General features: G+C 34.3%; 1 protein-coding gene across 2 annotated transcripts in view; it reads right to left on the bottom strand.

Moving 5' to 3' along the window:
- LOC123675221 (cytochrome P450 4C1-like) overlaps positions 1–23,562 on the bottom strand; it is a 46,085-nt gene that overhangs the window by 18,269 nt on the left and 4,254 nt on the right. The window contains exons 3-9 of one of the 2 annotated variants that reach the window (XM_045610543.1): positions 23,191–23,399; positions 14,855–15,052; positions 11,071–11,259; positions 10,948–11,014; positions 6,569–6,695; positions 3,915–3,996; positions 3,744–3,853 (exon numbers count right to left, since the gene is read on the bottom strand). In XM_045610543.1, coding sequence (XP_045466499.1) covers positions 3,744–3,853; positions 3,915–3,996; positions 6,569–6,695; positions 10,948–11,014; positions 11,071–11,259; positions 14,855–15,052; positions 23,191–23,395 — 978 coding nt within the window. In that variant the 5' untranslated portion in view covers positions 23,396–23,399. Of the gene's footprint in view, positions 1–3,743; positions 3,854–3,914; positions 3,997–6,568; positions 6,696–10,947; positions 11,015–11,070; positions 11,260–13,794; positions 13,947–14,854; positions 15,053–23,190; positions 23,400–23,562 lie in introns of those variants that run through there. The other variant, XM_045610544.1, reaches the window with a different exon arrangement.

The following is a 23,562-nucleotide window of genomic DNA, read 5'->3' as shown; positions in this document are numbered from 1 at the left end:
TTTCCAAAGGAACTAAAGCTGGTACCGATATTTAAAAAGGGAGACCGATACGATTCTAGATTCTATAGAGGTCTTAGTGTTGATGAATCTATCAGTCGACTTTAGGGGAGAATCCCCCAATGGGCACAGGTATGTTGATAAAACGTTGTGAAATGGTTGGGTAACCAACCGTTTATAAATACATAGTAAGAATGTTGCAAGAAATAACGTTTATTTATTATATATTAATTATTATATCGATATTGAACGTTGTTTTTAAACGTACAAATTCGATTTTATTATAATATCAACAGAAACGTTGATCGAACATATTTTTACATAATATATAACATTGCGTAGAATCGACAGTTTGGCATTCAATACCAAAACACCTTCCATTTCTATAGCGGAAGACTTCGCCCAAAAGAAATAAACTTGAAGCTTACAGTTTTTACATAATATATAACATTGCGTTGTTTCATCCTGAGATTACTGATAGAATCGACAGTTTGGCACCCAATACCAAAACCTTCCATTTCTATAGCGGAGGAATAAACTTCAAGCTTACAGCACGTGCTGTTCCTAAGCGGTCACCCATCTAAGTCCTAACCTCGCTCGACGGTGCTTGGCTTCAGGTAAACTGACAATTGCAGCGTGTTATGGGTGACTTTGTTGGACTAGCAAAGAGGCACTACAAATGAATGTATATACAGGATATTTCACGAATGATTGTACAGGCTTTCAGGGCAGATGCAGGACATTTTGGTGAGTCTGAATCAGTGTTCGAAATATATCCTAACTATATTCGTTTGAAAGATACAGGGTGTTTTATATATTTCATCAAAAAATTTCAAACCGCATAACTTTTGAACACTTGCATGGATCTTCATGAAAATTTGAGGGGAAAGAGTAAAGGCCAATGCCTAATATTTGCACCTAATGACTTGTCGATAGCGTAGGTCCGGACTGAGAAAATTATATTATTCATTCCACATCTTGTAAAACACCCTGTACATCGAATTTTCGAAAAGTGAAATTTTCCTCGGAATCTACGATGAATACTCTTTCGAACAAGCTCATTTGAAGTAATGATACACTTCGCATCAATATTTTATGAGCTATTGAATATCTAGAATTTTCGATTCATACTAAACGCGGACCTGTGTTTTTCCGCATAATGCGTTAATTCATATTGAGTGAGTTTAATTTCCCAGTATAATGACTCAAGGCAGCATTTCTGACCTTTCGAACCTGTGGGGGGCGCAAATAAATTCTTTCATACCCCTTCCCCCATCAATCTTCGTATGTGTTTTGTTCTCGAAAATTTTTCTATTTTTTTTTGACACCTGCTTGCTCTTGTATTGAATGTTCTGCAGCTTTCATTAGCCTTTCTTTCTGGTACACTATTTATCTTCTCAGATGCTGCTTGAATCGATATGAAGGTTAAGATATCAATTATTTTCAATGCTATGTGAAAGATCACATAAGACATTTGTTTACTCTGAATTCAACCCATTTCAAAATCTAAGTGGCTCATGCTAGGAAACGCAATTCACAACATCGTTTTTCTGCAATATTTGGCGTGGAATTTACAATAATCGCCTTATTGGACCATATATTCTTTCACACAGGCTGAAAGGAGTGACATATCTACAATTTTAACCGAGAATTTGCTAGGGCTCTTGAATGATGGAAGCAATATTCCAAGAGGAATGTACTCCCAACATGATGGAGTTTATCCAGATCATTGGTTGGAGGGGGACCTCATGACTGGCCTGCAAGATCCTCAGATCTTACATGCTTGGATTATTTTCTCTGGAGGCACTTAAAAAATGAAGTTTACCCTGAAAAATCATAGACAGGGAGCATCTGATTGATCGTATTCAAGCTGCATGTGAAGCAATACGAAATCGACCGGAAATTTTGAAGAAACCTGTAGCTCATTTGATCACAAGAGCTAGAAAATGCTTAGAAGAGAGAGGGGGTATTTTCGAAAACGAGTTATAATTTTTTCTCTTATTTATTGTCAATTTTTTTCAGTTCCACACATGTGTATAAGATACGTTTTATATTTTATTATTAAGGCCATTTTATAATAGTCCAATTAAAGGTTCAATGTTAATTAGAGTTTTCGGTCAAATTTAGTTGTGCAAAAAATATTTGATACTGCCCCTACATTCATGTATTGGATGGAATAATATGCAGCACAATACGTATATCATGTTACTGAGAATTTCAATCGATTCAATATGAATAGACACATAAAACAGCCTGTACCTCTGGAACGAATACTTCTGCCCGTATCTGCCCTGAAAGCCTGTACAATCATTCGTGAAACACCCTGTATAATATAGTAAACAACTGCTTAGGTAAATGTGTAAAATGTAAATGTTTGGACATTACAAATAAATATAGAGAAATATTATTCTTATACTTCCTGTTTACTCAAAATAGCTCTCTTTATTATAGATTTTCTTCCTTATAACAAACATGACATAATTTCACATTTTGTACAAGATGGTTCACGTGAGCGGGTCACTGGATTTTGTGAATAATTTTTGGAGCAAAATTAAAAAGTGACCCTTCAATAGAATTTTCATCAGCTATCCAAATATTTTATCCGAAAAACTATCAAGCACAAGCATGGAAAGTTATCAAGGAAATCCCGTTTTTCCAAAAAACAATTTTCTCTGCAAATTCGACCAATGGGCAAATAATGTTGCTTGATAATGTACAAATAACTGAGCTAATAGCGCATATATCAATGTGATATAGGAACATGATTAGATTGTAGTTTCATCATCGATTTGAAAAAACGGATATTTCATCATCACTGAGGAATTAATTATAAGATATATTCAATATGAACGATGACATAATGTTGAACAAAAACGTGCGAAATAAACGCCAAAGAGTATTAAAGTGAAATATATGTTCATATAAACGTTGAATGGAAACGTGATGATACAGTTATTAGAAAATCAACGTGTTCCATAGATAGGTGCTTATTGAATGATTTCAATGCAATATTGAAATAAAGTCCAATATGAGCAAATTAATACTATATACAAAATAAGGTATTTGAGTTATTAGAAAAATAATATCAAAAGAAACCGTTGAAAAAACACGTTGAATATGATTTTATCTGCACTTATCTGAGGCACGTTAGATTGTGAAACCAAAATGATAACGTTGAAAATTCAAACGTAAACGTGAATTTCAATGATATAACGTTGAATCAACGTACACATGCCCATTGAGCTGCAGGAGAGACTCCGATACAACAAAGCTTATAAAATTGGAGAAGATCTAAATGGTTTTGTTTCGAAACGTTCCCGCAATGACAATTTGTTTGTTCTGTAGCACATACTGGGGAAAAGATTGCTATCAGGCGATGTATCCTATCGCCACTGCTTTCAAATGCCAATGTTGAGGTAGCATTCAAAATTAGAAAAGAAAAAGAGAAACATATCAGGTGAAAACTGCACAAAATAATAACTTGATTGGAAATAATGTATTTTCGGAAATGTTTCTTTGAAACAGACTTTATTTATTTTGAGATATACTTGAGATCTTAAAATTTTTCGGCCAAATGAAACTACAAATAAATTAGAGATTTTTTCACTGAAAAATGTAATCGCTCACCTTAATAATTTTTTAGCTCAAATTGTAGTTTATTCAGTTATATGAAATAAGAATAAAAAGTATATTTAAAGAAATTTCAGAATATATCAGTTAATAAATTATGTACTTGAAAGTATTACCCCGACAAAGAAGGTGTTCACTTCATCTCTCAAATCTTTGTCTGTGAAATTCATTCCTTTATGGTCCAGTTCGAGGAGGAAATCCAAGAATACTTTCTTACCGATAGGTCCTGAAACACATAAATATAATCATAATCATATAAAAATAAAAATAACTAGTACGATACATACTAGTAGAGCCCTCATCTAGAACTGGCCTATACTCGTTGTTGTCTAGGTCTTCTTTAAACTTTCTTCTTTTTTCCTGAATGATCTGCAAAAAAAAAAGTGAACCCACATTCGACATTCGATACAATGCTACTGAAAAAATCGTTTTCGCCTGAAGAAACAATACTTGCAATCCCAGAATTTATATGATTGGATCAAATAAGATATTCAGCAGATTTTTCAAAACATGTTACAGTAAGATTTGATCATTTTATCGTGATGCAATATATAGCAAGACCTTTTTCGAAGATTAACAGGTTCGCATCAATATTATTATTTGAAGTATATATGTGATATTGAATGCTACACCAAAATGTTGAAATATTGACAATAGACTTGTTTGATAGAGTATTCCGTTAAATATACATATAAAGTATATTTGATTCGAAAAAATTCATGTTTCACTAGATACTATATCAAAAATAAAATTTTTTCAGTCCGTTATAGCTCTACTGATTATTAACTGAATATATGCCATTGTTCTCTACACTGAAAATTCATGAGAGCATACGCCGCGCGCCGGTTGAAAGTTTTTGATAAAATTCATAAAACTCTGTATCTATCTCATAAATGAATCTACTTCGACAATTTTCAACACTCATTCAGACTATCCAGTTTTTTTTCGATTTCACACTGAAAGCATGCACAGGGTGGGCTAAATTGAACACTTTCGAAGGGAAAGTCCTATTTCTCTACTAGATAGACGAAAACTGATGTCTGTGTCTGAGAGCCAATTTTACGAGAAACTCATTGTCGAAAACCGCAACTCCATAGCTATCCCCGTTAGATAGTTACCGAGTGTTTTTCGAAAATGTTCATTTTCAAAATATTTTGAAAATTTTGAATTGCTGTAAAAACAATATTGTAGCAACTTTCAAAGCAGAATTCAATTACGTTAACTGAATTTTCCGCAAACTGATAATCTCTATGAAATTTTTTTCAAATGAGACACCCCGTATATTTCTATATATGTATTTCGATAGAGCTTAAAATAAATATTCCGAAAATATATTCTGAGTATTCTTGATGAGTTCAATGGAAGTAAGAGAAACAAAACCATGAACATTTCCAGTTCTTCTCTAGAGTTGATCGACTTTTTATTAATTATATCTTCCACAAAGCTAAAAATAGGGGTTAGGTTACGGGACCTAGCTGGCCACCAGTTAGCACCGGTATTACTGTTGTAATTTCAAGCTCTATCGAAATATGTAGAAATATACGGAGTGTCCCATTTAAAAAATTCATAGCGATACCTCATAAAATATCAATTTTGCGAAAATTCGATCACCGTAATTGAATTCTACGTAAAAAGTTGCTTCGAGAATGTTTTTATAGAAATGAAAAATTTCCAGCAAAACAAAAACTACAGCAATATTTCAGTGGAAATTTTCGGAAAACACCCGGTAACTATGTAACGGTCTAGCTACGCAGTTGCGGTTTCCACTAATGAGTTTTCCTTAAGAAATTGGCCCCAAGACACCAACATCAGTTTTCGTCTAACTATTAAAAAAAGGCTCCCCCTTCAAAAGTGTCCGATTTAGCACACCCCGTAGAGTCTGTTTTTTTTTAATTTTAGCCGCTAATAGTCTCAAGCGCTACAGTAAACCAAAGTTGTTCAGGTTGGTCTGAAATGCATCTAGAATGTTTTTTCAATGATTTAGTGCTGATATTCATTATGGTGTCATCGAAAAGTCAAAAATCGAGCTCTTCACGCCTACGTTAATTAGTTTTCCATTGCTTGATCCAAAAAAGAAATTCAAATATCATGTAATTCTATAATTTCATGATTTTTCTTTTGCAAAGTTATTGAGTAGGTAATTGTAAATCATATTATGGATAGGATCAAGCAGAAATCTACTATATAGTTGTAAGATAAAGGTTTAAAATTTCATACTCAACAATAATTCTGGACTTAACGTCGGTGTTTTTTTTTATTTTTTTTATATCAAAAAATACAATCTTCTCTGTATTTTATGGCCAACTGAGCACATATTCTGATGAGAACTCATCTAAGAAATTTGGATATACCAAATCGACATGTCATGAGATTGAACTTCATCCAGATATAATTATAATTCAATGGAAATGAACATTTTTGTAAATCGTTTGTGATTAAAATTTATACTGAATATCGACTAATGGACATTCCAATGTCTCCAAAGACCTCTACATGCTTAATAATCACATCAATTACTATGCATTTGTAAACGATTAATTCAATTATCATTATTAGTGACAATTAAGAATTCGAAATGGTAAACCTCAAGAATTGTCAGACAAGAATTTTCCAAACTAAAATTATGTAACTTCGGGTTGAGGTTATAGTTTCATTTTAAGGATAGATTAAAAAACGTAAGAACGTCATCTCATATAAATTTTAGTAGGGACTAAAAACAAAAGGATATACATATAGAATTTATGAAATGGAGAGAAGTCTAATTCTCAATAATTTTTTGGAAATTAATTTCCAACTAATGGAAAAAGTCACTCTACAGACCAAAATGTTGAATTGAATTTATAAAATTCATAAACTGTATGTTACAGAATATTGTCTGGTCTTCAAAGAATCACGAATAAAAATACTCGTACCATTATATTCTTAAAATAATTGCACTTACCTCTTCTGTGAATTTATTTATTTTATATGTATATTTCTTTAGTAATTTTCCCATTCTTGTTCTGTAGAAAATAAAGTCGGGATAATAAAGTATTTTCACCATACGTATGAAACATGACCTCATAGCGCTGTGAAACGAAGAAATATTAAATTAAATCATTGCCCTTGTGAAAAAATTTATTGGTTGAAAAAATTAACAGATGCAATGTGTTATTCTAAACATATTATATAAAAGTATGATCTATATAGATCAACAGTCTCTGGCGTCTATCAGTGGAATGTATGCGAAGGGTATTTTTTGTTGTTGGCTGTAGGTTGTCGATTGTATAAAAGTAATCATTCTACATAGGCATACGACTTTGCTTCCGCCGTTTTTTCTGAAATTCGAGGCTCTATTGTAAAAAACTGGTTATAATTATTTTTGATTCAAAGTATTGTCCATCGCTGGCTACTACTTTCTCCCATCTATCGGGCAGCGTGCGGATCTCGCGTTGTAAAAATTCGTCATCTTTTGAAGCGATCCACCAGTCCATCCAATTTTTCACTTCTTCATAAGACCGGAAGTGCTGGTCTGCCAGGCCGTGTGCCATTGATCGAAACAAGTGATAGTCCGAGGGAGCAACGTCCGGAGAATACGTCGGGTGGAGTAGGACTTCCCATTTCAATGTTGTTTTGTCCACTTTCGTCCACTGTGGTTTAGCAGTGATTGTTACTGGTGCTCGATATCGCGACATGATAACACAGTTCTTCCTGCCAAAATTGGATGATATTGATGTGGTCAATATTGATGTGGTCAATATGTGGTTTCAACAAGACGGTGCCACATGCCATACAGCCCTTGATTACTTCAATTACTGAATGAGACATTTCCCGGTGGTGTACTCTCACCACAAGATTTATTTTTATGGATCATTTAAAATCACAGATCGATGTCAACAAGCCCACAACCAAGAGTGCATTAAAGAAGGAGATTCAAAGTAGCATCAACGAAATTCAGCCACATTTATGCAGAATGGTCATAGAAAATTTCGACAAACGAAAAACAATCCTATGCAAAGCATTGGAGGCCATTTGCACGATGTGTTTTTCCATAAATTACCTCATCCTACGTACTTTATGATTCAATAAAAAGATTATAATCGAAAGACTAAAAAATGTGTATTCTATTCAACTCAAATCTTATGTTTATTTTGGGACACCCTTTATTAGATTTACGAAAAAATTTATAGATATACATTGTTGGTGGCTCCATAAAGTTTTTGTATGATATAAATTGTATATCTATATGTTTGTGTTATTGTCTATACACCAATTAATACTTGGCTATTATTTATTGATGTTAACTAGCTGATCTATGTTAGATAGATCGATAGTTGGAGGGACAAAACCGTTTTTTTTTTTGCAAATTTTTACCATTTTGAGAAAATTACAAGTTTGATCGGTTGTTTATCGGTTGATCTCAGGTTCGGTGAGAAGTTTATAGATACAAAATTATAGCAAATTCAATTTTCTAAAATTTGGATGATGAACTTTTCGCTTGAAAGCGATTTGGTTTAGAAGTTATGAGCCAAAAACCGATAAAAGTCCGAAAATGTTGAGGTCCTTAGGCCCTCCTCAAGTAAGCACAGGGTCCTTCTGTTGGATAACTCGACAGAATCATCCTACAGCACAAATCATATTCAAAAATAAATGTCATGGACTTTTTTTTATCCAATAAAGCTCGTTTCATTGATATATTAAAAAAATATTTCTCTATTTCAGTATCGTTAGAAGTTCATTACAGTACTAAGAACACTTCTGTTGTGAATTCATTGCAGCATTGTTTTCAGTTTTTTCGTTTGGTGCTCATCAACACTTCCGATCCTATAAAATTTTAACACACGTCAATTTATTTGTCAATATTAAATGTGCTGTTGATTGTTGTGAACTCATTACAGCATTGTTTTCAATCATATTTTTATATTTTTGTGGTTTTTTTCAACACTGACTTCCGATCCTATCAAACTTCAACACACGTCAATTGTCAATATAAATTAATTTGGATATAGTGAAATGATTTGTAACATTAACAATTTCTCTTGCTTCTGCTGGTGTTTAAGCGATTTCGTCAGACATCATCCACAATTTTGTGCGTAAATAGTTATAAATGATTTTCAAAAGTCGGAACGTACGACTCAAATTCAAATTCTGTAAACTGTCAATTTTCGTTAAAATCACACCAATTGCCAAGATACAATACAAAAGTCAGTAGGATGTATAATCTGAATTTTTCATTGAATTTCGACAATATTTCACAAAACTTGACAGAAAGCAATTCCAACACAACAATTTCGCATTCGTGATGGAATAGAAGTCCATTCTGCAACTCGTTTTGGAATATACCATTCTGCAACTTGTTTTAGAATATACTATTCTCTAATTCTGTGGTTATTCCGTTCATTCTTCCACATCTTGTAGAACAAAATCGTGCGAGAATATATCAGAAACGCACAGTTTTCATGGTTATATTTTATTATTCTATGTTGGTACTCCGAACTTTCCGCCACGGCTTTATCTGTCAATTCATCAATTTGCCTTAAAGAAATCAGATCTGCCAACCAACATTTTTCAATGCAAAAATCACTAAAATATATTTATGGAAATATTTCATTAATTCCAATGAAAATGCAATGAATTAGGGAAAATAATGTATAATACTCGTACAGAAGGCTCATTCTACCACTCGTTCATTCCAAAACTCGCCACTTCGTGGCTCGTTTTTGAATTTTGAACTCGTGGAAGAATATCAATGCCTTCTGCACTTGTATTATAAATAACTATTATAAGCTACTGAACATTGATGGCTTGTTTCTGTGCGATATTTTCTTTTCGAAGAGAAACAGTTTATTTGATCATGACTTATGAGGATTTTCGAAAACCCGGCCCTCATTAGAAGCAATAGCTCTTTGACGATCTTGCTCAATGTTTTCAATGAAATTCACTCATTATAGGTGCACGTATTGTTTAGCGTCAATCTGGATATTCATGAGTCTCCTTTTTGAAGGTAATTTTATTTGTCGGTATTTCTACAATGTGATGTTTGTTGATTAAGTTTGAAAGGCCGACCCTGAATTTTGGCAACGGTCGTGTAATGTTTCAATACTGTTGTTATACTCAAAGAACGAATTTCATTGAAAAAATTGAGCAGGATCGTCAAAGAAGAAGGAGAAATCTGTTCATCTAATCTGTGGTCTATAAGCATTTAAATTTTAATAGTATATTCTAAAACAAGTTGCAGAATGGGCTCCCATTCCAACACGAATGCGAAATTCGAAAACGAGCGACGAAGGAGCGAGTTTTGGAACGCATGAGTGTTGGAATTGCCTTCTGCAACGAGTATTAGACGATATTATCTCTATTTCAGTCAAGTTTTGTGAAATATTGTCGAAATTCAATGAAAAATTCAGATTATATATCCTAGTGACTTATGTATTGTCTCTTGGCAGTTGGTGTGACTGTTACGAACATTGACAGATTACGGATTTTGAATATGAATCGTACGTTTTGAATTTTGAAAAAAATTACAATAACGCATTAAATTCGTGAATTATGTCTGACAAAATCGATTTAACACCACCAGAATCAAGAGAAGTTGCGAATAATGTTGCAAATCATTTCACTATATCCAAATTATATTATATTGACAATTATTGACGTTTATGGAAATTTGATAGGATTGGAAGTCGGCATAGACAACCACAAAACGAATAACATAACTGAAAACGATGCTGTAATGAGTTCATTACAGCATCTACAGCATCATTACAGTTCTACATTTTAGAACTGTAATGAACTCATTACGATACTGAAATAGATAAAACATATTTCAGTTCTCGGTGAAAGATTCAATCTCGACATAAGATCTATGTTTTTTTTTCTCGCAATTGATCTTGCCTAGTGTAATTTTTTTATGAGTTCATATTATTAGCCTGACTTAGGTGTCTCGTCCAAATATTGAACTATGTTTGTATATTACTCTCCTGAATAAATTGATTTGATTTGATGTCAATGAAAACTCGGTAAATATGTCTCGGCTTTCAAATCGGTGAAAATTCTGACTGAAATCAGACACGGATACTCGAAAAAACAACGTCTTGAGTGGCCGACTCGGTGGACGCCTGACTAGAAGCCAGGCTGCGTGCCTGGCTTCGAAATGCTCGAGAGAATGCCTCGTGAGGGGTTAGCATAAGGGACATAATGTTCTTTCCATTGACAAACTTTATCTGAATTGTTGGTTTGTTTGGGGGGATTGCTGGTTCGGCTATTCATTTGAACAGACTTTTTGAATGGAGAACTCAGTGATTTTTTTACAATAGGTATATCTAAAGAAGAGAGACTCACTTCTCTAGCCATTGGCCAAACGGCACATCCTTACGTTGTACATCTTTGTCAATTCCCATTGCGGTTTCTGAAAAAAGTATTCCTTAAAATATGTCACCATCTAACAACAACTGGTCCACTTACGCATTATGACATCGAGATTGACAGCAGTGAAGAGGGTATACCAATCTGCATCTTTTTTATCGACGTTATTTGGAAGTATTTCATCGACAAAGATGTTTCCTGTTTTGCAGAAGATAGGTAGGTATCCTTCCAGAATTTTGGCGTTGAACGTTGGACTTATGATCTTTCTATGTTGACGCCATTTCTCCGCTATAGAAATTGAATAGAAATTATAGAAACTGGTTTCTCACAACTTGTTTAATATTTATTCTTTGCTTTTGTTTTGCAGAGGTTAGTACTGAACGAAGAATGAACAATAAAATATGTACGTTATTGGGCATTAAAAATAATTTAGAAGTTAAATAATCGGACCTATCTATAAGCCCTTTTCTGAATATTTGATTTGATCATAAATACCAAATTTTCATTGGATTATCCGTTACGCATAGTAGGAAGAGAGAGACCTTATGAGCAAGGGGCGAAGAAAAGTCTGAATTGATCACCGAAAATTAATTTGCCATGCAGTTTTCATGACAACACGCTGTCATGCAAAATTATCGGTAATTCTGATGCACTTGTTCAATTACTTACGAATATTTCCCTCCTGTCAAAAATTCTATGTATCTGGAGAACAATTATCGAAAATTACAGCGATAATTGCATTGTAGGAAGCGAAACTGCACTGCGATAATTGTTCTGTTCATAGATGCTTAGTTTCTATGCATCTTACACAGTTCGAATCTATGGCAATTCCATTCTAAATCAGTTTGACAGGTAATGTAACAGTTTATTCGGGAAATATTCCCCCGAATTACACTCGTGCATCAAAATTACCGGATAATTTCGCATTCCAGCGTGTTTTCTTTGAAAAACTGCATTCGGTCATTTTCATTTTTGGAGAAAGAGCCCTCCACCTTCGGTGTCGGGCTCTTTCTCCAAAAATGAAAATGAACTCATGCAGTTTTTATGACAACACGCTGTCATGCAAGATTATCGGTAATTTTGATGCACTTGTGCAATTACCTACGAATATTTCCCTCCTATCAAAAATTCTATGTATCTGGAGAACAATTATCGAAAATTACAGCGATAATTGCATTGTAGGAAGCGAAACTGCACTGCGATAATTGTTTTGTTCATAGATGCATAGTTTCTATTCAACTTACACAGTTCGAATCTATGGCACTTCCATTCTAAATCAGTTTGACAAGTAATGTAATAGTTCATTCGGGAAATATTCCCCCGAATTACACTCGTGCATCAAAATGACCGGATAATTTCGCATTCCAGCGTGTTTTCTTTGAAAAACTGCATTCGGTCATTTTCATTTTTCCACCTTCGGTGTCGGGCTCTTTCGCCAAAAATGCAATTCGCCAATTATCGCAGTGCTGTTTCGCTTCCTACAATGCAATTATCGCTGTAATTTTCGATAATTGTTCTCCATATACAACATAGAATATTTGACAGGAGGGAAATATTCAGTAGAATATCTTGTGTAGCTACTAAAAGAGAAAACCTTGAAAAGAATTCTAACTTCAACACACTGTATCTCGAAAACAAATGAGAATCGTATAACAACATATGAGTTTTTTTATAATTATTTTCACGTGTACAATACGCTCCTGGAGTTTGGCTCGTTCCTCCCGACTCACCCTGTATATTGATAGGGATTAATTTTTTTTCGTTTGTTCTTTTTTTGAAAAAATCGGAAATGACTATTTATTTCTGTGTGAATTATGAATTCAATAGGCCACATCTGGGCCGAGAATAAGTGAAATTCTCTTTTTCTTTTATCATATTAGAAAATGGACTGAAATAGTAAAAAATATAGGTTGTAATTAGAAAACTTTTGATTTGGATGAATTTGACTTGTCCAAGTTCTTCTCATAAACACCCATTTCTGGTCCAAACCGCAAGCTGTCTTATGTTACTGCATATTGACAGAATCGAAAAAAGGCTTCTTCGAAAAAAACTTTTTTCGGCAACCGTCCGGGAAGTGCTCACTTCCCGGACGTTTTTTCTCTGAGAAAGTAGCATTTCCCGGCCTAGTCCGGAAAGTACGTACTTCCCGGACTAGGCCGGAAAAGAATCATAGAATCCAAAGCAACCGAGATAACGGCTGACAGTTCATATGAAATTAGTTGTCAAAAATTTGCATGTTTTCTTATCGCAATCGCAATAAAATATGGAAAGCAGCAGCGATAGTGTTATTTTACATGGTTGCCGAAAAAATATTGTACGCAACACGCCCGAAAATGGTTTTTTTGGACTCACAGACTTCCAGGACGAGCTTACGCTCGTCCTGGAATTTTGTCTATTCGTCCAAAAAAACCCTATTTTCCGGACTTGTTACGTAAATTACTATTTCTGCAGAAATATTTTGAAAAAATTGAGTCCTCGTCGCAACCATTTGTTTCATCTCATTAACTCATGAACCTTTCAGTTGATACTCAAGTTGTGACATATTGCTCAAATTGTCATCAAACAAGCTATCCAATGTTGCAATAATATAATGGGTGTGACATTTGAAATAAAGAAAGTTGTAGTATGTTTCCGGTATATCCGGAAGTTGTTGAGATCGAAAAATATTGAAGGGAGAAAGATCATTATCTCAAACCCCAATATTAAAATTTTCAGCCCAAAATTATGATAAGTTTTCCATAAATATCTATGATATGTAAGGGTAAATATCCTGAGTGCAAAGCAAAGTCACATATTTCCTGTGAAAAATGCAATGTTACTTACGTAATATGTCTTAACGAGGACCGAAATTGTTTTCGACGTTCTCAATTGGAATGGAAATATGAAATGTCTTTTATCACACTGTATTATGATATGCTGTTTCTTATAAATTGATTTGAATAAGTAAAATGTAAGATGTCTAAAAACATGGTGTATGCACTCGTCAATTTTTGATTGCAATGACATTCGACCAAATTGAGAATATTAGTTTCATTTCGTGGCGACGCCGCAATGTCATACTTGTCATTTCGATCTTTTTTCCATTGATTTTGATTTAAATTTGATTGATGTATCCAATCAACAGATGAACTCCAAGGATCAGTTTCCTATATAAAATAAACGTTTGTTATATGTATTTTATTAACTTCTCGTTATAATGGAAATGTACATAATGTCACTGTGGCGAAAGAAAATATAAAATCCACTAATGACAGGAAAAATAACGGAAGCACTAAAGGTTTTCGAAATTTTTTTCATGTAAGGCTCTAATCTAAGAAAACAAAAGTAACTGAATTTTAATGAACTAGTTATTTGTATATAATATCTTGTATAAAGAAAAGTGCAAGGAATGATCATTTTGCAAATATTTGTATTTCCTAGTAATTTCAAGAAGAAAATAGTGAAAAGTCATCTCCATTTGGTACCTCTGCAGTGAAATATTCACAAAACGTTTACTAGAATAAATCCAATTATTTTAAATAACAAGAATCTCTCATAATTTGTTAATAGCGTTACCTACAGTTGACATAACGAAGCTTAACCAGTATTCTCAAAATCTAATCAGTGCATTCACCATGTTTTTAGACATCTCAGTTAAATTTAAAAATATTTGGCACATGTCATAACATCAACTTTTCCACGGAAAATTTGAACGAGAATTAAAAAAAAAAATTATGGATATATACATACCTTAAACACAACATAAAAAAAATTCAAAGAAAATGGCCCATCGAAAGAAAATGATATGTACATCGAATACATAAAATACCTGTTAAGAGCTTGAAGTTTATATAACAAACCTCATGTGGGATTAACCAGAATACATTAATTTCAGACTACATACGAGGTGCTGTAAACAGCCCTGTTCCAACGATGCCATGGGTGAAGCGATAAAGTTCATTCTTAGTCAAACAAGATGGGCTTTGTAGTATTTTCTCCACATCATCGGGCTTTCCAACCACTATGAATATGTGGTCCAGGATCCATACTGCAAAGTTCGGGCCGTACTTGAAGCAAATTCTGATAATGTGACTGTGTACGCCTGTAAAGAAAAATTGAATTAATACTTGTTCATTATATTCAAAAAACAAATAATTCTCCTTTTTTGATGATTGTTCTAGAATTGGTTTGAAATGATGAGGTTCGACTCACGGAAGACGCAACAAGCTAAGAATTGATTAGAATCTCCTAATAATGTGATGTCATCTGACTGAGATGATAATCAGGAAAGCACATACCTTGGATGAAAGAATACAGCTGACATTGAATCACATCAGACAAGAATTTTGAGCACCCTTTGGAAAAAATACAAAGTAAAATATCATAAGACAATGCGTCATTTGCACTCGATATCGTTCAACAACATGAATGTAGAAACTGGGAAATCTACCAAGAGAAAGAGTGACGCCATATCGCCCCTTCACCAATGTAGGAATAGATTACGCTGGACTCATAAAAATGAGGTTGTCAAGAGGTAGAGGACCCAACCTTTTTGGAGTTTACATATCAATTTTCGTCTGACTCGCAACTAGGGCGATACATCTCGAAGCAGTGAGTGACCTTTGCACAGACGCATTCATAGCTGCCTTTAGAAGATTTACATCACGACGTGGACTATGCTCTGCAATATTCAGCGAGAAAGGAACCAATTACATCAGAGCTCAACTAATCATAGATAGTGAACGACAAGTTATTGATGAATATTCATCAGAAAGCGGTAGCTGAGAATTCGGTAGAATGACAACGAATACCTCCAGGTTGCTCCCACTTCTGTGGACTATAAGAACCGAAAGTGAAGTCCATGAATATCCACCTACAAAGAATAATAAGGGATGACAAATTAACATTCGAAGAAATGAGCACATTATTATGTCAAATAAGGTGTAGTAAAGAGAAATCCATTATTTTTCTATCAGATGGCTTTAGTTATCTATATCTCGCGTTCTGTAAGTCCAATGGGACTCTACTAGATGACGTCAGAAAGATCAGATTTAAAACTACAAAAACTCTTATGACAGTTTTGTGATTAGTTGAATCAGTTCAGTTTGAGCGCGGCAAAGATAGTCAGTAGCAAAGAAAATATGCTATATTTTACAGTTTTTCTTCGATAAAGGCGAAAATGCAAGCCTGGTGTCTGAAAATATGAATAGTTTTCATGGTCGTGATATTGCAACAGCTAGTTATGCACAATTTTGGTTTCGACGGTTCTTGTTTAAATTTTCAAAGAGGTAAATATTCCGCCAAAAATTGTTTGAAACCATTCGCATAAGGCTGGTCTCAAGAAGAAGCTCGATGTATAGGTACCACTCGAGTTAACGCAAAAAACCTCATGAACCAAATTTCCATCATCGAATCGCTGCCGAATTGCAAAAAATCGGTCGATTTTTGAAGCAGTTGGTGAGTGGTGATGAAAAAAGGATCACTCACGACAACGTCAAGCAAAAACGGTCGTGGTTGAAACGCGGTGAGTCGGTGGAGACGGTAGCCAAGCTAGGATTGACGGTCAGGAAGGATTTGCTATGTATTTTGTTGGATTGGCAGGGGATAAACCTTGAACAACTCTCCTAAATTAGTAGGATTGAGACCCAGGTGCGGTACGAATATTAACATTTGCCGCTTTGGTTTGTGGGAGGCTAAACTCATTGGCGAAAACCGTTATTTCATAGTTACAGGGTGTTCTTCGAAAATGTTCATTGTCGTAATGCATATTTTAGAACTCTTCTTATGTTGAAACTTTTTTTATTCGTATAAAAACATTTTTATAGCAATCGGTACAACCGATTATCAAACTAACAAACGATAATCGATACTTCCCATTATCAAATTATAAATCGATAATAAATTAATAGAATTCAGATTCGGATGCGGTACGAATATTCGCATTTGGCTCGCTGGTTTGTGGGAGACAAGATTCACTGGATTTTCTTCAAAAAGAACTTGGAATTAGAACCTAAGCTGAAAACCATCAAAAAATAGGGGTAAAAACCTATATCGTTGAATTAGAGAGTGAATATGAGAAATTCAAGGTGATGAGAAATAAGAGTAAATTGAAGAAATATGAAGGGGAAATGATTGACATCAACGACGATATAATGAAAGCACAAATGGAGATACAGAAAAAATTGAGGGAATTTGGGAAAGAGGAGAAAAAAGCAGGCAGGACGATTTTCAGAAGTTGATCATAGACAACGTGAAGTATGAATGGAATGAGGAAAGGGGAAAAACAGAAAAATCAAAGCCAAAAAACTAGAACATACTTTTCTCTCGAGGGCCAAAATGGATGAAAAAAAACATGGAATAGGACAAGAGAATGGTAAATCGAGGAAATCAAAATCTGATCAATATGGAAGATAGCAACTTGGAATGTAAGGAGCCTTCAAGGAAAGGAAGATGAACTGGAGGTCAAATTTGAGGATATGGGACTGGAATTGTTGACAATAACAGAAACGAAGAAAAAAGGCGAAGGAGCAATAAGAACAAAAAACAATCATGTATTAATCTATAGTGGAGTGGAGAAAAACATGAGGGCAAAATCGGAAGTAGGATCTCTAATAAGTAGGAGAATATCTGAAAGTATATATGGATGGAGAAATTGGTCAGAGCGGATGCCATCGGTGGAAATTAAGGATCAAAATAATAGAGTGAAAACAATAATAGTGGTATATGGTCCGAATGAGGATGACATCACTGAAAACAAGGAGAAATTTTGGAAAGATTTAGGAATGATCACGGAAGAAGCAAAGGGAAAGGTGATTATATTGGGTGAACTAAATGGTAGAGTAGGTAGAAGAGACAGGATGTATGAGGAGGTGATGGAACCATTTGGTGAAACGATCAGCAATAATAATGGTGAGCGACTACTCAATTTTTGTTTACTCAATAATATGATCAGTTAATTATATAAATTATAATTAAATTAACAAATACACTATTTGAACACAAGGACATTCATAGATTCACAAGGGAAGTTAGCAGTCGTGGAGAGAAATCAATAATAGATTATGTTCTAGTACAGAGGGAACAAAGGTCAAGTATTCTTGATACAAGAGTGAGAAGATGGCCAGAAATCGGAAGTGATCACTACGTGGTTATAACTAAGATTGAAGTAAAAAGATCAATTCAAAATAAAAAAGGAGAAATGGAAGGAGTATCTAAGTAACAGAAGTACAGATAATTACGAAAAATATAAAAAACAGAGAAAGAGTGTCAAAACCCTCATAATGCCGTTGAAAAAAGAAAAGGGAAAGAGTTTGGGGAAAAATGGAGAACTTCTGTTAGACGAATCAAAAACTCTTCTACAGAACTATTGAATCAAAAAGAACAGAAGGCAGAAACGAATGTGAGAATATAAGGGGTAAAAATGGAAGTTTGTTGTCAGCTGATAAGGAAATTATGGAGAGATGGAGAGAATATTTTCAAGAACTATTGGATGATGGGCAGAACGAAAGAGAAGATCCAAAAGAAAAACCGGAAAATGTCGAAGGTAGTGAAGATGGAAGAATAACATTGGAAGAGCTAAAGCAGGTGATAAAAACATTGAAGAATGGAAAAGCGCCTGGATGTGACGGAATAACATCGGAAATAATCAAGAACTTGGGACAGAATGGATTGGAAATCTTGGTGAGGATCTTTGAAAGGGTATGGAAGGACGAGACGATCCCAGAAGATTGGCAAACAGCATTGATAGTTTCGATTTACAAAAAAGATGACAAACAGGATTGTAGTAATTATAGAGCTATAACTTTATTGAGTACGGCTATGAAAATGTACGATAAAATATTGGATAAAAAGATGAGAGAGAAAATAGAGACAAAACTAGAAGAAACACAGAGCGGATTTAGAAGAGTAAAAAGCATTTAAGATCATATATTCACCATGAAGATACTTTGTGAGAAAGCAAGAGCGGAGAACAGAAAACTATATGTAGGCTTCATAGACCTGGTGAAGGTCTTCGATAAGGTAAAAAGAGGGAAGTTGTGGAAAATAATTGAAAAAGGAAGAATAACTGGAAAGATGATGAAAGTCAGGCTCCAGGTAAACTGACGATTGCAGCGTTTTATGGGTAACTTTGTTGGACTAGCAAAAAGTCACTACAAATGAATGTATATACAGGGTGTTTCAAGAATGATTGAACAGGCTTTCAGGCCAGATGCAAGACATTTTAGTGAGTCTGAATCAGTGTTCGCAATATGTCCTAACTATATTTGTTTAAGAGATACAAGCTATTTTATGTATTTCATCAAAAACTTTCAATCGGCATAACTTTTGAACACCTGCATGGATCTTCATGAAAATTCGAGGGAATGAGTATAGGCCAATGTCTAATATTTAGACCTGATGACTTGTCGATAGCGGAGGTCCGGACTGAGAAAATTATATTCTTTATTCCACATCTTGTAAAACACCCTTTACATCGAATTTTCGAAAAGTGAAATTTCCCTCAGAATCTACAATGGATACTCTTTCAAACAAGCTTATTTGAAATAATGGCACACTTCCCATCAATATTTTATGAGCTATTGAATATCTGGAATTTTCGATTCATAGTAAACGCGGACCTGTGTTTTTCCGAATAATGCGTTAATTCATATTGAATGAATTCAATTTCTCAGTATCATAACTTAAGGCAGCATTTCTAACCTGTGGGAGAGCCCCCTAAGGGAATGCGAGCATACCGAAGGGAAAAATTTTAGAAATTTAAAAAAATTGAAAACTGGCTGAAATCAGACACACACATACAAAACGATATACTGTTCGACATCTCATTTACATTTCCGCAAATAAATTTTTTTATACCCCTTCCCCCATCAATTTTCGTATGTGTTTTGTTCTCGAAAATTTCCTTTTTTTTGACACCTGCTAGCTCTTGTATTGAATGTCTGCAGCTTTCATTAGCCTTTCTTTCTGGTCCACTATTTATCTTCTTACATGCTGCTCGAATCGATCTAAAGCTTTATCATTCATCTTCAATGCTATGTGAAAGATCACAAAAGAAATTCGTTACTCTGCATTCAACCCATTCCAAAATCTTAGTGGCTCATACTAGGAAACGCAATTCACAACATCGTTTTTCTGCAATATTTGGTGTGGAATTTACAATAATCGTATTGGACCATACATTCTTCCACACAGGCTGAATGGAGTAGCATATCTAACATTTTTAATCGAACATTTGCTAGGGCTCTTGAATGATGGAAGCAATATTCCAAGAGGAATTTTGCGAGAACAAAACATACGAAAATTGATGGGGGAAGGGGTATAAAATAATTTATTTGCGAGAATGTAAATAACATGTCGAAAAGTATTTTTTTTTATATGCGTTTCTGATTTCAGCCAGTTAGTATTTTTTTTTTGAATATCTAAAATTTTTCCCTTCGGTATGCTCGCGTCCCTTTAGGGGGCGCCCTTACAGGTTAGAAATGCTGGCTCAAGTCATGATACTGAGAAAAGTAATTCATCCACTATGAATTAACGCATTATTCGGAAAAACACAGGTCCGCGTTTACTATGAATCGAAAATTCCAGATATTCAATAGCTCATAAAATATTGATGCGAAGTGTGTCATTATTTCAAATGAGCTTGTTTGATAGATTATCCATTGTAGATTCTGAGGGAAAGTTAACTTTTGGAAAATTCGATATACAGGGTGTTTTACAAGATGTGGAATAGATAATATAATTTTCTCTAATTCTGTGGTTATTCCGTTCATTCTTCCACATCTTGTAGAACAAAATCGTGCGAGAATATATCAGAAACGCACAGTTTTCATGGTTATATTTTATTATTATATGTTGGTACTCCGAACTTTCCACCACGGCTTTATCTGTCAATTCATCGTCAATTTGCCTTGAAGAAATCAGTTCTGCCAACCAACATTTTTCAATGCCAAAATCACTAAATGATATTCATGGAAATATTTCATTAATTTCAACAAAAATACAATGAATTAGAGAAAATAATGTATAATACTCGTACAGAAGGCTTATTCTACCACTCGTTCATTCAAAAACTTGCCACTTCGTGGCTCGTTCTTGAATTTTGAACTCGTGGAAGAATATCAATGCCTTCTGCACTTGTATTATAAATAACTATTCTCAATCTGGACCTGCGCTATCGACAAGTCATCAGGTGCAAATATTAGGCATTCCCTCAAATTTTCATGAAGATGCATGCAGTCAAAAAACCGCTAAATACCAATTTTCGTTCAATTAGGGTCAATATTTCGAAAGTTATTCAAAAAAAAACTAGAATGAAAATAAAACCTTAACACCTTGTTTCTTGAAAACGAGGCGTTTCCGGGTATATATTCATTTGGACAATTCTTATTAGAATATTGTGTGAAATCACTCCCTGAAGTTTGACAAAGTACATCCATTTAAATTTGGTGAAAGCCCAATGCTAAACCCTAAAGTGTCTTAAAATATATTTTATTCCCTAATTTTTTTGAGATTTACTTTTCTGGTAAATGGTATTAATCGCCAATAATGTTATCATTCAATTATCTTTGATGAATAACAATACGCCATTTTTGATTACCCGATAAATCAACTACCAATAGAAGAGAACACTGTCAAATACTCAGTCTAATTAACTCCTTATCTTATATATCTTTAATTTGATTTCGAATTGTTTTCCGATGTATTACATGATAATCTATAAATTTTACAATGAACAGAATAGTAATTTACGTAACAAGTCCGGAAAATAGGGTTTTTTTTTGGACGAATAGACAAAATTCCAAGAAGTGAGCACTTCCCGGACGGTTGCCGAAAATAGTAATTTACGTAACAAGTCCGGAAAATAGGGTTTTTTTTTGACGAATAGACAAAATTCCAGGACGAGCGTAAGCGAGTCCTGGAAGTCTGTGAGTCAAAAAAACCATTTTCGGGCGTGTTGCCTACAATATTTTTTCGGCAACCATGTAAAATAACACTATCGCTGCTGTTTTCCATATTTCATTGCGATTGCGATAAAAAAACATGCAAATTTTTGACAACTAATTTCATATGAACTGTCAGCCGTTATCTCGGTTGCTATGGATTCTATGATTCTTTTCCGGCCTAGTCCGGGAAGTACGTACTTTCCGGACTAGGCCGGGAAATGCTACTTTCTCAGCGAAAAAGCGTCCGGGAAGTGAGCACTTCCCGGACGGTTTCCGAAAAACGTCATTTTTTGTTTGAATTTTATGTTTACTGGGTACTGGGGGTAAACGATGATTTTTCATTGGAAAAATAGGACTGATTTTAGTCACTGTAGAATCGTGATATTCATCTCCTTACTACGCCAGCAATTGGAAGTGTCATCTTAGAGCAAATTTAATACCGTTTCCAGATATTTGGCCAAAATTGATGTGGCTACAAGAATAACTGAAATATAATTGATTTTAAAACATTGAATATTTCTTGCCTGTAATTTTTACAGGCTCGAAAAAGGGCACTACCCGAAACGTTGCCTATCAAATGACAGTTTAAATCTTTAAACAATAAATATATTCAGAAACAACCCTGGAATCAAATTTCACCATACACTAAAAAGTGAACAGTGAACAAGAATAATTAAATCAATAAATTAAATATTTCGGGAAATTCAGAAATGTTAAATTGAAGAATAACCATCAACATTTCGACCATGCGTTATATGACATTTTTTTGTTGCAAACCCCGCATACAGGGTTTTCCAATAAAAGATTCCATTTTGAATTGTATACTATCTGGGCAGCTGTCACTTTAAAAACTGTAATCTTTCAACATTTGTTAAATATAAACTACGCCATTACTAAAAATGTTAAATGAAACAAGCTTCAACAACACATTGGCTTTGTTAGAATTTACTCCAAAAATGGTTGAAATTCTCTAGTCACAGTTCGCAAAACTAACGCACTTTAGAAGTACTTTAAAGTATGGTGTGCCAACCGTTGCCGTGATGGCCATCAGACTGATATCATTTTCCGACGTTAAAATATACTCTTTTTTCAGTTTCAAAAAGAAATTGGAGAACCCTATATTTAGAAATACAGTTCTCTACTGGTCTTCAAAGGCTCAATAGGCTCCTGAATTAACGAGCGCCAAAAGCTCCCGTCAGATCTAATTTGGACTTACTTATTAGTTTTGCTATGATGGTTTCCAACCTTCGAAAGGAGATGGAGCTAGAAGAAGAAGAATTAGTTTTAATTCACTCACCGGTTGGTGTTCCCATAAATTGGAGAGCATGCCCAATAAGAGGTAGATGCGCGGGGGTCTTATAATTACGAATCACTTTGAATATCCTTCTGGTTCTCAAATTGTAATCCATATACCATTTTATGAAGTGGTATAAACTGAAGAGTAATAAGGAGAAAGTGCTGATGACCAAAATCTTCCTTAGGTTCAGATCAATTCTATCCATATTTCTTAAAAAAAGACAAATGTTCAAATTATTCATTTGCAATCCAAAAAGTAGGTACACCAATCCGTGTATGAATAATCCGTGTCATATACGTATATAAAGAGAGACAGTATTGCGCAGAGAATGGTGAACACATGGAAAGCGGAAACCTGTGCTTAGAGTAAACA

Source organism: Harmonia axyridis, chromosome 3 (assembly GCF_914767665.1).
Source record: "Harmonia axyridis chromosome 3, icHarAxyr1.1, whole genome shotgun sequence".
Lineage (NCBI taxonomy): Eukaryota > Metazoa > Arthropoda > Insecta > Coleoptera > Coccinellidae > Harmonia > Harmonia axyridis.
The sequence above is the reverse complement of the archived record's forward strand: the minus strand, read 5'-3'. Positions and strand labels throughout refer to the sequence as shown.